This window comes from Lissotriton helveticus, chromosome 8, assembly GCF_964261635.1.
Source record: "Lissotriton helveticus chromosome 8, aLisHel1.1, whole genome shotgun sequence".
NCBI lineage: Eukaryota > Metazoa > Chordata > Amphibia > Caudata > Salamandridae > Lissotriton > Lissotriton helveticus.
Window position 1 is genome coordinate 1,492,302,204 of NC_136069.1, and position 17,616 is coordinate 1,492,319,819.

At 43.8% G+C, this 17,616-nt stretch overlaps 1 protein-coding gene across 2 annotated transcripts in view; it reads right to left on the reverse strand.

The window, feature by feature from the left end:
• TMEM135 (transmembrane protein 135) overlaps positions 1–17,616 on the reverse strand; it is a 1,123,835-nt gene that overhangs the window by 42,164 nt on the left and 1,064,055 nt on the right. For both annotated transcript variants that reach the window (XM_078658433.1, XM_078658434.1), the window contains exons 12-14: positions 9,250–9,326; positions 8,705–8,803; positions 7,032–7,099 (exon numbers count right to left, since the gene is read on the reverse strand). In XM_078658433.1, coding sequence (XP_078514559.1) covers positions 7,032–7,099; positions 8,705–8,803; positions 9,250–9,326 — 244 coding nt within the window. The remainder of the gene's footprint in view (positions 1–7,031; positions 7,100–8,704; positions 8,804–9,249; positions 9,327–17,616) is intronic.

Here is a 17,616-nt window from a genome sequence, read left to right on the forward strand (position 1 = left end):
GTTGCTGAAGATGGAAATGGAAGGGGTATGCAAGCCATTCCCTAAAACACTGGGTATAGGTGCTGGAAGCGAACAATCAACAGAAAAGTTCGCTTTTTAACAATAAGAGTATTTTTCAATAAGAGAAATCACAAGGCAAGTGACTGGTTTAAGCATTTCTGACAAAGAATGGGGAGGATAAATTGAATGGATCTTAGTGGCGCGAGTTTATGTAGGTTGTATACATAGGTAAAACAGTGAGGTAACAAGGGTGCCATGAGAATTGACTTACGCAAGGAAAACTGGCCCCATGACCATTGGTTGGGTAGTAAAAGACAGACATAATTGGGGTATAGTTGGACAGTCACAACCCTGGGCCCCGCTACTTCTCACTAAATATAACTATGGTCACTCTACATCCTATTGATTTGGATGCAAAGAGGAAACTTATCGTGAAGCCTTTTGGTTTTGAATATCAAATAAATTCACCCCGAGCTGTGACGAAGTATTTGAAGCGAGACTATGACGTTGAGATATGTGTTGACACGGTTCGGTTACTGAAGGCCTGGAAACAAGGAAAAAAACAATATTGAGTGATAGGAGTTAGTCTTGGTGAGCACATGGCAGCTGTCATGCTCAAGAATATTGGCATAACTCCAAGTGGCTGCTTCTAGTAGTCAGAGTGTGCTTCATAACACAGTTGCGATGGAAAAGCCTTATTTGGGCCTTGAGTTGTCCTGCACTAGCTCCATAAACGCAGATTATGAGTCTCTTCTCAGGTGTCTGACCTGTACGCTGTGGAAGTTCCGGGAAGAACATGCTTCAGAGTGCTGGGCAATCGGAGACACTTAGAAGGTCTGGTAAAAGGATTTAAAGAGGGCCTCGCAAAATTATATTTAGCTGTTCACGTGCTCCCTTTTTCCCAAGCAACAGGGTCGTTGTTAAGAACATTTGCTACAATGAGGCAATCTATTTGTGAGAATCTGTGGTGACGCCATAAGGCAGCGGTCTAGAGTTACCTTAATGAGGAGCCCCCGCTGTTAGTTGTCGGGCTCTTTGGAACTTAAGGAAGACCTCTTAAGCGTCCAAGGTGAGCAAGAAGACTGGGGCAAAGAAAAGACCCCTGGTACATGGAGCTATCTGCCCCGAATGGTTTGTACCTAGCTGGTCAGGTGGTTGTATTTCAGAATATTGTAGTCAGTAACATTGCCCGACATAAATATTGGATTCTAAATATTGTTTACAAAAAGACTGTTTCACTAGGTGCTGCTCTTCTGTTATCAACTTTTTTACTTTCCTGCTATAGCATAGTATATAGTATAGTTTTAATGAAATTCAGCTCTTTTTAAATTGTTGCAGACCCGCTGTGCCGCCTGTTAGAGCGTGCCCGCCATTTTGAGGGTCAGCGTTCTAGTGCCTCCACCTCCAACGCCATAAATATCGTGCTGGCGCGACCACGCAGCCTGTGGTATCTGCCCGTTGAGAGATACTGAATGTTTTGACTTTCCTGCTATTTTGCGTTCTTTGCACATGTACTGTATAGTTTTAATGAAATTCAGCTCTTTTTAAATTGTCGCCGACCCGCAGTGCCGCCTGGTAGAGAGTGCCCGCCATTTTGAGGGTCAGCGTTCTAGTGCCTCTACCTCCGTCATAAATATCGCGCTGGCTCGACTGCGCAGCAGATGCGGGCAGCGTGCGTGCCGAAGGCGTGCCAAAGGCAAGCCAGTCGCGCCCGTAGCGCGCCCAGCACCACAACCCTTGGCCAAATCACTGCCCACAGATATAGCCACAGCAACTCTTTGATATTGGGAAAAGTGAGTGCCAGGTTTCTAATTGCTGGAAGGGGGGGGGGGGCCAAAGGCCTGAAATATACGAATGTCCGGATTGCAGATTTTGTTTTACTCTACTAACAGGCGCCATGGGTAGGGATCCAAATACAAATGAGGACATTTTAAAATGTAAGAAAGTCCAGTACCCCAGGCAATTTCCCCAACATAAAGCAAGCACAAACTGCAGTCAAATCAGTAAGCCGGAGACACAAGTGCAAAAACACACCTTGTCCTGTCTGTTATTAAATACGCGATCACTAGTAAAACATAAATACCAATTTGAATGCCTTCTACAATTAGATAAGCCTAATATTGTATTCCTGACAAAGACTTGGACAGATGCAGGCTCAGACCCTGATTGGAACGTGGCTGTCTCCCCGGGTTATGCAGTAGTACAACAGGACAAGACGGAGGACAGAGGTGGGGGCATTGCACTGATTTACTGAGACCACCTAAAACTGCGGTATGAGGCCTCGACGCTGCTCCCAGCGGCGATACAGTTCTCATTTAAATTAAATAATTAGTTCACGTTTCAAGGTCTTCTTGTATATCGGCCTCCTGGGCCTAGAACTGCTTTCTCACAAGCCCTCTTGAATGTCTTAGAACAATGCCTAGAATGGGATTCTTATACTACTATGGGGGACTTTAATTACCATCTTGAGTTAGGGACTAATCGAGATACAGCGAGACTCGTGGATAATTGTGCAGCATATGGGTTCTCTCAATTGGTGTTGGAACCCATGCACTTGGCGGGCTATATATTAGATGCGATCTTTACAAATGAGCCAGAAGTAACTATTACTAAGAACCTATCGCTACCCTGGACTGATCACAGGGCCATATATTTTGAGGTAATGAAAATAATGCCCAGACAATCGAGTCCCACCCTTGCTATTAAAGAGAAGGTCCGGAAATGGAATCGAATACAAAGGGACAATCTGGAACAGGCTCTGAACACCGGATCGCCTATCGTGGCTGATGACAATGATACAGCAGCCGATCAGTTTGACAATTGGATCAGGACTGCTGTAAATTACATTGCCCCTGAAAAAATTAAACAGTTAAAAGAGCCTCAGCAATAGCACCTTGGTATAGTCCTGACCTAAAGGCTATAAATGACCTGTAGAAGAAGTGAACGGATCTGGAGGACCGAATGCAGCTCCAAGCATAAGTCAGCCTATAATGCGAACTTAGAAAAATATAAGCAAGCAATTATTGAAGCTAAGCGAGCATACTTCACTGCTAAAATTAGGAATGCCGCTCATTCCTCCAAGGAACTCTTTAAAACTGTTTTTATGTTAGTCAAGCCACAGCACACAGCTCAGTTTAGACCCGATCAAGCTTTCTGCAACTAAATGGCTAAGTTTTTTCAGAGCAAAGTGCAACTAATATATAATGATCTTTTAAACTTGGCCACTGCTACCTTGGTTAGCAATACTATAACAATAGAAGCCTAGGCAGGACACTGTAGGCTCTCAAGTTTCAGGGCACTTACTCAGGGTGAGGTTCAAAATCTCACGTTATCAACAAAATCGGGCTCCCCAAATGATCCCTGCCCTTCAGCCATACTTCAATTAGCCCCTAAGATCATTAGTATGCACCTCACCCCGCTTCTGAACCAACTTCTAGAAACTGGGAAATATCCCAACGCTTGGAAAAAGGCCTGTATTAGGCCAATCATCAAAAAAACAGCCCTTGATCCTTTAGAGTCCAAAAATTACCGGCCAATTTCCAGGCTGCCAATAAAAGAAAAATACTGGAAAAAGCCATAAACAAGGAGCTGATATAATATCTGGAAGAGAATACCCTACTCGACCCAACACAGCATGGTTTCAGGCCATGTCATTTGACGGAGACAGCCTTAATACTAGCTACTGAGGGGATTCGAAGATAGTGGATGGGGGGGTTGGGGGGGGCAGAGCGGTCCTAGTCCTCTTAGATCTCTCGGCTGCATTTGATACCATGAACCACAGTGTTGGTACAGCGACTGACAGATGTGGGAATAGAGGATACCGCTCTGACCCTCCTCTCCTCCTTCCTAGAAAAGAGGGAGCAGAATATCTATTGGGATAATTTACAGTCTGAGGTCTTCCAGCTCCCATGTGGTGTCCCGCAGGGATCTGCTTTGTCGCCAACCCTTTTTAATATATATATGTCCCCGTTGGCCAATCTTATCAGGAAACATGGCTTTTCCTTGATCATGTATGCTGATGACTCTCAGCTTATAATATCAATATCTAAACAACCAGAATTGGTGGCTAACAGCTTTCATGCATGTCTGAAAGATATCATGATCTGGATGAGCTAAAATGTATTGAAAATAAACACTGACAAAACTGAGGTCCTGGAGTTTGGTAAGGGACCCTTCCCTATGGAAAAACAGTTGGTGGCCAACGGAAGCAGGAGTTTGTCCTCACCCAGTTACCAAGGTTAGGAACCTGGGCGTGATCTTTGATGACCTACTCAATCTCTCGGCCCAAGTCAATCAGCTAAACTCTTCTTGCTTTTTCCTTTTAAAAACCTTGAGGAAAATCTTCCCTGTCATTGCATATGAACTTCAAAAAACCGTTGTAATGGCACTATTCCTTTCCAAAGTAGACTACTGCAACACGCTCTTTGTGGGAATTGAAAAGGCGCAGATGAGGAAGCTGTAATCCTTGCAAAATGCAGCAGCTAGATTGCTTATGAACATCCCTAAGGGTAGCCACATCTCGGATGCCATTAGAGCTTTACATTGGCTTCCTGTCCAGCAAAGAGCAGATTTTAAGTCTTTTTGTCTGGTACACAAAGCACTCCACGGAGGCATTTCGGGGGAGAGACAGTCCCAGAATACTTAGATCATCTACAAAGGGTCTCATCTGTATTCCCAAGATTCGTAAGGCAAGATGAGGGGGCCGGACCCTATCATATTGTGCGGCCAAACTCTGGAATCAGATACCGTCCGCACTGCATGTTCAACCAAATCTTCGGATTTTTAGGAAGGAGCTAAAAACTTGGCTTTTCTCCATGATCTAGTGTCTTCCTTTGATGGTCCCAGCTCCATGTACCACAGTCCGCGCCAAGACGCTGCGGCATTCGTGCGCTTAATAAGTAATAATTCAACTCAAATCGACATCAACTCGCGTGGAAAAATATTTTAGTAAATTATATTTTGGACGAAAATATTTATATCATATGACATTCTATCTGTGATATTCTGGACTAAATTGTTGAGGTGGGAATGATGCTTTTGAGCTCAGGTTTTTAGAGCATTGATAAGTCGGGAAGTTCTAGGGGAGGTACCCAAAAATGTGTACTAAGATTTAAAATCCACTGACGTTAATAGGCAGAGTAACACGGCAACATTCCTTTTTTACTACCACGGAGGGATGATAGGCTGTCCCTACCTACCCAAATTACAAACTGACTTTCAAGTTCCACACATGAATATGCCTGTACATTGCCCAACTATTGTTCTATTTTCTAGCGGTTTCACACTGGGGAATTTCACTTTTGGGTGAACTGTTTGGTGTTGGGCACAATAAAAACCAAACGGTCTCTAAGCGCTTGACGTGATATAAATATGTTTCCATGCTGTCTTTTGGTACCGATCGTGAAAAGATAAGTTCCTAGTCATAAGGATGTTACTTCATCTCAAAACCAAACAAAGTGTACAAAAAAGTAATGGGTGGAATGCTTGAATTAATCTCAGCCACTGGTGATTATTCGGGCTGCATCCCAATTGATATTTTGCACGCCATGCCACCTCAATTTTGACTCAGTCATATGCAACTCACTCTTGACCCTGCTCCAGTGGGAATAGTCCAGCCTGACCTGCAGGCCAGGTCCATCATGAAGCAGAACGCAAGCAACCAACGTTTCAGCCTAGTTAGGGCGCATCAGCTAGGTATAGCTTGGTTCCAGTTACACAGTGTGCACAGGACCCACATGTGGGCATACCCGTCCCACTTAGGACGACACACTAAATTATACAAAAAGTGATGATGGAATGCTTGAAATAATCTCAGCCGCTGATAGTTACTCAGGCCGCATCCCAATCCATCTTTATTTTCCTCTGCGTATCTTTAAAATACTCTGGTAATACTGTGAGTGTAAAGGTCTATGGAACATGCTTCAGTCTGCACTTAAAACAGACAGCTCTCTGGCTGTAGTTATATTTATTTTCTTGTTTATTTTCATCACTGACTTTAAAAATCCACAACTGTAGGTATTTTATTTGGGCACTGCAGTATGTTTCTATTTCTGCCCTAGTTGAATTGAAACAACAAAACTTAAAAGACTACGGGCCAGATGTACAACCATTTTTTGCAGTCGAAAATGGGAAATCGGCCCGTTTGCAACCGTAAAATAGTTCTTCCCTATTCACAAACCCTATTTTGCGACTCGGTAACCTATCACCGACTCGCAAAATAGCTTTGCACCTTGCTATTAGGAAGGGACGTGCCAAACGCGTCCTTTCCAAATAGCGACTCGCACTTCAATGTAAGATTGTTTTGCGGCCACAAAACACTTGCAGTTTACCAGTTCAAATGTGTGGTAAGCCACTGCCTACTCTTAAAAAATGAAACAGTAATGTTTAATTTTTCTTTTTCAAATGCATCCCGTTTTCCTTTAAGGAAAGCGGGCTGCATTTTTTTTAAACTGCTTTATGGTAAAAAGCATTCACAGACATGGTGGTCTGCTGACCCCAGCAGGCCACCATTCCTGGGGGTGCTAGCCATTCCCAATGAGGTCACAAATTGCACCTGCCTCATGAATATTAATGAGGCAGGCAATTTGCAACCCCATTAGGAATCACAAACAGTGTCTGAGACACTGTTGTACATTCCAATTTGTGAGTCGCACTTCTGGCTCCACGTTTTTTTTTTCTCGGAGTTTGACAACTATGAATCCGATGTTAATCTTCTTTACACACAGTCCCCTTAAAGTACAGCTTGTTCCATGTGCACACTTCTCTAAGAGGAATCGTACGTCACATGAGAGTAGCTTCCTGAAGAAGTGAACATATAGCCTTCATTTCCTGAACCCTCGCCAACTGACCAGCTGTCTGCCGAGTTAAGATCCATACCATAGTGACATGCACCTTGGGGAGGCTCTGGGTTCGTATGGGGAGCTGGACCTAAAATCAAAAATCTTAACAGTCTTCCAAAAATATTTAAGCTAGGTTTACACTTCAAACAGAGTTCAAATGAAATCTTAAACTGTTTTCTGTTGCCCTCTTACCTGCCCTTGGTCAACCGCAAGAGAAATTTCCAATAAGAAGGCCGCAGATTCTGAACTTCCATCACAGCCTGAAACAGAAGTAAACTGTTTAATTTCTCAGACTGTGCAAAGTCTTTACAAATATCGAAATAAGTAGATAACTTCTAGATCATGTTCTATATTTGGACCAATGTCTACTTGGTCAATTGAAAAACATTATATCCTATAGCACCTGTCAGGAGTCGGAGGGATATCCATCACGCGTAACTCATCCAACAAACTCTAAATTAGGAGTCTCCAACCTTTTGTGTACTGAGAGCTTCTTATGTTCAATGAAACACATTGGGAGCTACTAACATTATTAGTGCTGTATTATTTCATTTTTTATATGTATAATATTTCAACCAAGCAAAAGCTTTCTAATTTAATAAGCTGGGCTGCACACAGGTGAGCTACTCAGAGGTAGCTGGATAGCTACAGTAGCTCACAAGCTTGGAGACCCCTGCTCTAAATCCTACCCAGAGTGATTTACAAAGCTGAAAGATTCACATAAATAGCAGAGAACTGAGGATCTCGGACAAAATTTTATAAGTCAGAAAATACAACTAAAGTTTTGTGGTGGAGAGCATAAAGGATCTGGCAGCTGGACCCTTAAATATATGATGATGAATGTACTTGTAGGATGAGGAATCTTGCTGCATTTGAGGCTGGTGTGGAAGGCGTATGGGTCACTCTTGATAGCAAAGCAGGAAGACATTCAATTTTATTTTTTATTTGAAGGGAAGTGCAAGAAAAAGTACAAAGCAATAGACTTCTCTAAAGCGTATAAACGACTATGCAAAGTGCAGTACGAAGACTGCATCGCCTTTATGTAGGATCACCTCCCTGCAGGTATGTATTAAAATTATGCTAGTGACTGAGGACTATAGCAGGTGCTTAGCTGGCTGAGCATTAAAGACCACTTTGGCGGCCCGGGAGGAAGCAAGCAATGTATCCTCTACAGGAAGACTGGATGGTGTAAGAACTGGTCATGCTTTGGTTGTCCTGTGATCAGCTTGGCTGATGGTACTGGTGTGACTGTTCAAGTGAAAAGTTCTAGGAGTTGGGAGTCATAAAGGTTTACCTTACTGCACAAATGTAACCCTTTGCATCCTGGTTTTGTGGAAGAAATACACCACACAACAAATCAAACTCTTATCAACCACATACAGATTTCCTTTTTCAACATTATGAAGCGGAGGGGGCGACTTTGGGATGCAAAGAGCCTCAGCTTCTCTCATGCCTAAAGTGGCAACATGCAAGTGCCTGCAGAGATGAGTGGCCCAAGTCATGTGTGACACCTACAGTCACAGACTAACAGTTTAAGCAACAGTAATATGTCTTCTGGGGATAAAGGTGTCACATATAACATGGGCCACTTGGTAGTTGTGTACATACTATGCTAATAAGCCTAAGACAGAGCATGTGCATTTGTTGGTCTTTAGCCAGCCTGAACAAGTAGTAAACTCTCAAATAGGCACAAGTAGCCCCTACTTGTATATCTCAAAAATATAAAAAAAAGTATAAGTTCAATATATATCAAGAAAAAGCGAAGTGCGCCTTATGAATGGTTGGTGATTTTAAAGTTGCATCTAAATGAAGCTGCATCTCAAGCACAAGGATTTTAATGTTTGGGAAATGGAGAATATACTTACTGCCTGGAAGCAGATCGCCGTGGAGATTGCATAAATGATGCAGTCCGCCTGAGGAAAGTAGGGACATTTTCCTGCTTCAATGCCCTTAAAGTACATGGTCTGTCAAAAAAACAGGAGATCAGCCACAGCCTGTTCACTGTACGTTTACAAAGATAACTAAACACACATTGAAGTTCATCTTCAATTAACTCTCTTTCTATGAAGGTTGGCATCAATGGAACATAATCATAGGAAATGGCAATAACATTTGAAGTCCTTCCAAAGAAAAAAACATCATCTACAGCCTAACTTGGTTAACACAAGACTTTTACTTGGTGGGATCCCAATTAATGGTTGGGTCCTCCATCGATTTCAGTGATAACTTAAGTGGAACTGGCCATTAATGGCTAAAAGAGGAAGGATACGGAGGTACAAGGGCTCTGCATGGGTGGATAATTATACCCTCGATGCCAGCTGATTTGTTCTGGTTGCCCGGCTTTAACAAGAGGACAGCAATGGTTGGTTCAAGGTTAAACAAAATGACTACTGCAGTTGAAGACTTTTACCTCCACCAGTTTGGAAGCGAGATACATTGAGATAGTAGTGCTTTTGTAAAACATCATGGATACTCCTGCCAAGGACCCTGTCAAAACAAAAGAGATGGTCGCTGGTTACAATAGATGCTAGAACTGTGACTATTTCATTAATAAATTCACAACACATTTTTTTCAACAGCAAAATCGTCAATTTTCTCTCCATCTTCAATCTACAATATTCTATGTGTGGTCGCAAACTCCTGAACATCCATGTGGGCCATCCCAAAGCAACTACAGAAAAATTCACAGGTAATGCTCCCTAATAGCTGGTATTTTACGCATTTTTTTTTTAGTTTAGGATTCACCTCTAACCTAAATCACTGTAATGCATAAACTCCCATTTTCATGTTCACTAATTGGCAACCTCGCCACAACCATATTTTTCAATATTTATACTACCAGCACAACCTAATAAGCAAAACCAAGGAAATTTTGAAATCACAAAGGACACTTTTTTAACGTTCGAAATCTACTCCACAAGGGTTACTCGTATATAGGCAAATTTGGGCCCGATGTGCCAGATTTTGCCTCACCTCAACTTAACTATGCAGGTATATTGTGGTGATAGATGTTTCTTCTATACCGTGGATGTCATCCTGGGACCTTTAGGCAGCTTTCATCTATATTTATAAATATCCTTTACTTTTTCATTATGGGACAAATTAAGTTTTGGGTTAATGAGATATTACTTACGCCTTAACAGGTCTGTACGACGCAGGAAGTCATGTTTACCGCGTGTTCAGTTCAGTAGCTTTGTTTTTTTAGGCATAAGGACATATTCATGTGGACGAAAGGTTGTGTTGGGTGGAAGGACCATTTTTGACAGTGTAGCAAGGCTGCTGAACCACCATCTTGATACCATTTATTTTGAAACACTTCATGTGTGTAGTGAAATCAGTTTGCCTTTTTGCCATTCACAGTTTGTTGTAGTTTCATTCTGAATGGCGCTGGTCCTCTGTGCAGCAATGCCCATAAGCGGGGTTGTGCTCCTAGTTCTGCTTTTTGCAAAAGATTCTTCTGGAGTCTATTTCATGTCATGTGTGTCTAATAACTTATGTTACTGCCCACTCAGACCTACCCAAAGCATAGCTGTATGTTTTTTAATCTCCTTTCATGGTCACGTTGCCTAGGCCCATCCAGAAACTCCCCAGAAGTGCATTCTTAAATGTGACTGGCTTCATATGTGTCCAAGTACATGATCAACCATCTAAATAATTGAATTAGCAAAGAGTGCCTGATTATCACGTTTATTGCAACTGGCTTTCACATGCTTTACACAATTGTACTGCAGCGAAACCTAAACTAATCTCTACACACCCTAGGCCACCCCATGATTCTTTTTAGCCATAACTATAATAACAAGTCTAGAATTCCAAAATGATTCTAGAGACGTGATCAAACTACTGCCTTTTATCCCATATACAAGCAAGCTCTTCAAGTCTACAAAGTTGCGCTATGCAAGGTCTCACGCAGTATTTTAATTGTTGTATCCTAGATGTAATAATATACAAAAGAACGCCGTTTGCATCATACAGAATTCATCACCTCCATGTTGGTTGACTTAATATATCTGCTTCTCCAGAAATTTATGTCACAGTCTTCATTAATCCTACCCATTCTGACTGTGTTTTCTCTGGTCCGCATCGAAGAAATGAAACTCAGAGTATCTTGTTTTGAGTGCCTCATTTCTCAAACACTTGGCCAAATAGCTGGCATCAACTACTGTTTCAACTCTTTGTAACAATATTAGCTCCTCGCTATCTTCTGATCTAGCTTCTAACCAGTTTTAGGACCCCCACGTTAATTCAGCTACTGAAAATGCCTCACTGTGAACCAAAAGTGGTACAAAAGGGGGTGGTGATGAACGGAACATCTGAATCAATCAAACACTCACACCCAGTCAAAAGATCTGGGTTTAAACCATCACCGTTCTTTAGCCCACTCTGCCACCCCAGTTCAGACATGGCTTATATGCAAATCAGTCTGACCCTGTGCCTCATGGGAACAGTCCAGCCCGAACTGCCAAGCCATGTCTTCCCTGGACCGGAAACAAGCTTCTGAGGACCGGTTTCTGGCATTCCAGCAGTCTTCAGCCCGGCTTGCTTGAATCCAGTGGCAAAGTGAGCAAGGGACTCACGTCTGAGCATACCCTGCCACACTTATGGCAGCCAAAAGTGGTACAAAAGGGGGTGGTGATGGACGGAGCATCTGAATCAATCAAACACTCACACCCAGTCAAAAGATCTGGGTGTAATCCATAACCGTTCTTTAGCCCACTCTGCCACCCCAGTTCAGACATGGCTATATGCAAATCAGTCTGACCCTGTGCCTCATGGGAACAGTCCAGCCCGAACTGCCAAGCCATGTCTTCCCTGGACCGGAAACAAGCTTCCGAGAACCGGTTTCTGGCATTCCAGCCATCTTCAGCCCGGCTTGCTTGAATGCAGTGGCAAAGTGAGCAAGGGACTCACGTCTGAGCATACCCTGCCACACTTATGGCGGCCAAAAGTGGTACAAAAGGGGGTGGTGATGGACGGAGCATCTGAATCAATCAAACACTCACACCCAGTCAAAAGATCTGGGTTTAATCCATCACCGTTCTTTAGCCCACTCTGCCACCCCAGTTCAGACATCGCTATATGCAAATCAGTGGGCTGGGTATGCTCAGACGTGAGTCCCAGGCTCTCCACACCACTGGAGTCAAGCTATCCAGGCTGATGAAGGCTGATAGCCAGAAACCGGTCCTTGGATGCTTGATTCCGGTCTGGGAAAGACATGGCTTGGTAGTTCGGACTGGACTGTTCCCATGAGGCACAGGGTCAGAGCTGATTTGCATATAGCCAGTGTCTAACCCAGGGTGGTGTGGAGGGAAAAAAACGATGGATTTAGGCCCAGATCCTTGTACTGGGGTGAATGTATGACATTGTTCTACATTCTGTCCATCAACTGTGTTTTTTTGCAATTTTCACTGTGAACCAGGCATACCCATGGACGTGTGAAACAACTGACCATTTCTCTTCTCCTAATGGGCATCACAATCCTTGAAAATCATGGAGAAGGACAAGTACAGCGATCATTGACATCCTTGATGATACACAAGCAGGAATTCACCATCACCAGATCACTCAATCAGTGCTGGTGGCAGCACTGGATGATCATAGGATGGAGACAGATGGTGGGCAGTGTCCATACTCTAATTTCTCTTTTAATCTCTAATTCTCAAATTTTATCATGTGGGTCTAAGCAGGGACCTTCACGGTAAGCATATTTATTCGCTATCTACGTTGAGTCTCATGTTATGCTCCATGGCTACCATGGCTTCCTCTTTTTCTTGTTTGAGGATAACACTCAAATTCTTCTTCACCTTGACAATTGGATGGATCTGGGTGTCTCTTTCCACCATCACTTGAGGGATAGTAGTGACTGGATGTAAAATATTAAGATATGCTTCTGTTGGTGACCATCCTATAGAGTGGTCCTTGGGCTTCTGGCAAGTGGAAAGAGGCATTTGTCAGAACTCATCTATATGTTTAAGCACGTAATCCTTAAATTAAATTCCAATCTGCAACTCTAAGTCCAAATCAGTTCGGTTAGTTCCATACATTTCTATCCTCAGCAACTTAAAACAGGAGGATGGTGAATCCCAGTTTTTTCCTCAATTAAACTCCGGAATGAAGCCTCACTGAAATATTATTTGAAATTGGTTATGAGGTGCAACCTTCAGTGCACATCTCTTAGTCTAAGTTCATCTGTCTGCAGACAGCAAGGGATAAGGGCCTCTGAGTAGACTGAGCGTGAAATGTGGAAATATACATCAAGATGTATAGGATGAGAGAAGATCTGCCTGGCTGGGTGGGGATACATTGGCTGATCAACACAAGGCACTGTAGCCAATAGGCCCCATTCCAAAAAGGAGTAACTCTGTTGCAGGAGCAAGTGGGCAAGACTGTGAATTTCAGAGCCCGATGGCAGCAATCACAGGTAATTAGGTCACGGGAGATCCAGTTTGAAAAATAGAGACAGAAAAGAATGATATATCTAGTTCACCTAAGGATGCCTTTTTTTAAGGAGGAAAAGGGATGACCTGGGGCGTTGCCTGTCTTCGAGTGCATGAACAGCTGTGTGAGATGAGTCGTGATTTTTTATTCATTAATTATTCACATATTTGTAACTTTATCTGTTATGTTTACATTTTTATAATTTGATTTAGTATAGGTGTTGGCAATGTTTACAGTTAAATGATCATTTTATTTTTTTATATTAATTATATATTTGATACTTTTTTTGCAATGTGATGTATACAAGAGTATGAAATAATTACATTTATATGACGAATCTTTAAATTAACTTTATTTTATATTTCATGGTATTTATTTGTCGAATGTGGTGTATATGTGTGTCTGCAATGTCTAAAGTAGAACGATCATTCTTTTATTTTATTTTAATTTTTTTTAGATTTTGGACTTTGTACTGGTAGTTTTGTTCTCGGTCTCAGTTGATTTGTATATAAGCCCTTTACAGTATCTGTGAGTCACCTTGTGTGGTGCGTGACTTACTCCAAGGGTTGGCTGGAAAAGATTTGAGCCTGTTTGGGTTCTAGTACAATGGGAATAGATGTGGTCGTAATTTTAGTGATATGTAAATGACTCACCTCTGTGTAGTGCCTCTGGATTACTCCTGGAAATCACGAGTACTACAAGAGTACATCTTTGTGACCGGGCCCAAGCTTAAGGTCAGGCATTGAGGAAAATCCCTGCTTGCACCATAGTGAATTTTTTTCGCAGTAAATTAAGTGCTACTTTAAGTACTCAACATGCTTTGGTAAATAGGCCGTTCAATGTGTAATTGAGGAAAAAGATTTGTCTGTCAACTGATTTTCGTGAACCTCTCATAGAATGTGGATACAACTGAACCATGGGCCCCTGATCAACATCACTAAATCGTGAATGGGTCATAGGGGCAGGGACTTTATATAGTTTCTGTGCTACCATAAGGAAGATACCATGCGGTTGAATCCAAACTTATCCCACACACATTGTTGAATCTACACTTGTAGCTTCTGGCATTCTTGTGGACCAGCTGGGCATTTCCCAACATTAATAGTTTGATGCCACGCAACTATGCCTTTCAATCTCGTTATTTGGAGAAAATTGCTTAAACAACTACATTTAGTCGTTAAGGACATGATGGTCATGCACTGCCGAAGTTAAATCATTCTAACACGCATTTCTCTTCATCTTTAGTAGTTCAATGTAAGGAAACTGGCCTTTTTAGGGCGAGCCTAGACGTGCAAGCAATGCAAAGCATTGCCTGCTGTCTGCTCGACGACTATTGCTGTCCGTTTCTGGGAATGTAGACACGAGTCGGACGCGCGCTTTTCCAGTCTCAGTTTTGTCCGTGTGAGCGCGCTTCTGAGACGCGCTTGCGCAGACGCACACACAGCCCCTGCTTTCGCTTGGCTCGCATGCAATAACGGCACACACACACACACACAGCCAGCCCCCACACCCCTGCACACACACACACACAGGCGCGCGCACACATACACACGCTGTCGCCCCCCACACCCCTTGCGCGCGCACACACACACACACACACACACATACAGACACGCACAGACACGCACGCATACACACGCCGCCGCCCCCTAACCCCCCCCCTGCACGCACACACAGACACACACCCCCGCCCCATGCTCCGGGAGATCTGCCATACCCCCGATTCGGTAATTACTGGTTAGGCGCCGGAGCGGTCAGCGGAATCTCCACCTCTTCCTCCTCGTACTCCGGCCCGTCTAGAGAGTCAGGCTCCTCTGCAGCTCCGGAGGCTCCGGGTGGAGGAGGCAGTGGTGGGAAGGCGGGCACGGCTTCAGGGGAAGGACCGATAGGATCATCTCCCGCTGGGGAAGAAGGTGGCGAGAGTGGCTGCAAAACCGGCAGCTTCCCCCAGACCGGGGGCGCATCCCCGCCAACCTCCGCCAACATCGCAGGGAGCGGCGGTTGCAGGACCCCAGCGTAGGAAACAGGCCCCGCGGTGCACACACTGGGCGGGGGGCACTACCAGGAGCGGAGTCTTCCAAACGGAAGAGGAAAAGGGGACGAGACCCACGACGCGCGACACGGCACAGGGAGGCGGTGCGCGCCAGGCCTCTGTGGCTGCCTGGAACCTGTGCGCGCGCTCCCCAGTCTGTCGCGAGCACGCATCCTTCTGGCTACTAGCTGTGCGTGCACTGTCCCAGCCGCCGCAGTCACAGCAGACCGCCTCTCCTCTCAGCTGGATTCGCTGCCGGGGGCGGGGTGGGGGGCGGTTCATAGGTTCTATCTGCCTTCCCCGTTGAAAAAGAGGGCTCTTCCCATTCTTTTCATGTCCGGACTATAAGAGCGGGAGTGCTAAGACTGTTTCCATTGCAAGGTATCGGTAGGTGCCCTAAGTTCTGGCCCTGCCGACGTCCAGCGCGCAATGGACCCTTAGTATCGTGACAATTGCACCACGCTTTGCTTCCCGTCTTAGGCTTCTTCCCTGTCAGCCGAATTCCACAAATCGGGCCGTGGCACGCCCGACAATGTCCCTTTTTGTAGCGCCTCTTGCCAGCTCCCCTCATGACCTCATGGAGGGATGGCCATCGCGGTCTTTACTGACCCGAATACGAGTATTACGTTTTCAAAGCCACTTAAAATAGGTATTTTACAGATTTATGATTAGCTGGAATGCCTCCTTTCATTGAAACCTCTTTATCAACGCGATTGGCTGATGTTGAAGTCTGGTACGCAACAACTGGTTCAAATATGTTCTCTCAATGTTTCAAGCTTTATTACAAATGTCACCAAAAAAATGTTAATATTTCACTTCTGTTCTTGGATTTTCGTCACAATAAAATACAATGAACATAATCTTCCCAAAAGTTATTTACAAAAATTTAAGCTAGTGCCATTATAAATTACAATAACTTTTATTTAAGTATTAATTATTTTAAAAAATATAAGCCATTGTTATTTGTAATATCAATACATCTAAGTCATGTAAATACAACACATATTGCATTACAAATGCTAAAAATTTCACATTTGCGAAAGTTATAACTATTAGCATTGTAAATGACAAAGCTATTAATTTCGCTATTTTCAAAACCAACACATAAATAATAAATTTGTCATTTACAATACCAATAGCTCAAACTTTCCTAATGCGAGACCTATTGCATTGCAAATGCTTGTTACAAGTTTCCCCCCAGTTTTCTTCCTCATTTGGACTATTAGCTGCTGTTTTTTCGACTCTGAGAGTGCACTGAGGCCTGCCAACCAGACCCCAGTGCCAGTGGTCTGACCCCTTACAAACCGTATGTTGAATTAGATTCCCAAACTGGCAAGTACTGACTTTCTTATGAGGCCCTAGTATATGGTACCCTAGATTATGTAATGTTATTTAATCTTGTATAGCGCGCAGATGCCCCAGCAAAGAGGAATCCCGGCGCTGCCAGCAGAGTAGAAGGACCACAGGTGGAGCTAGTGCCTACAACAGAGGGAAGAGATGTAGGTACCAAGGGCATGTAAGGCAGAGTAGAGTTCCCACCCAGGGTTGCAGCACTGTTCGTGCCACCCTGAGTGTGACAAATTACAAAATGGCCGCCACCCTGCCTCTTCAGACTGGAAGACAGTGTACACTGCTAGTTCATCTATGCCATTGCCATTACCATTACTGGCAAAGCCACACTTTCCTTGAGAGTTTATGAAAGTCTCCCCTAAAGCAGGCCTAGTGAATCCTATGGCAGGGCGCTGTATACTCTTAAGCAAGACATATAGGTTTGTATTTGCCTTAGCAGCCAAACACTTCAAAGTTGTTGTTTTGCTAATGAAAGTTAGTAGCCCCATTGGCTGACACACAGTTACTGGCTGGCATAACAGCCTGGCTGACTTCTGAATGGGACTACCTAACTGTGTAGTGTAAGGTATCAAATTAATCGTGGTATTAAATCCGATTTGATAGCCAAGTCGAGATTAATGTCACTGTTACAGTTGAGCAACTTTTGGAAAGTTGACACCCTGTGCCCCAGCTGGTCCATTGACTTTGCTCACGCCCTGGCCAACAGACAGCTTTCTGCCCCCATAGGGAAATGTGTGAATGACTCCCAGGCATGGTAACAAAGGCAGTTGCCACAGAGTGAGGTGAGACCTCCTCTTCCAGTATGTCATTCGGAGTGTTAGCCCAAAAGGTGAGACTGAAAGGGTAAGCCCCCTTTGAAGGGCCATTTGTACCAACACACCCTAGCAGGAGGCCTTGTATTGCTGCAGACAAACTAGAGACAGGGACAGAGAGTGAAAACTCGTCCCCAAACCAGAT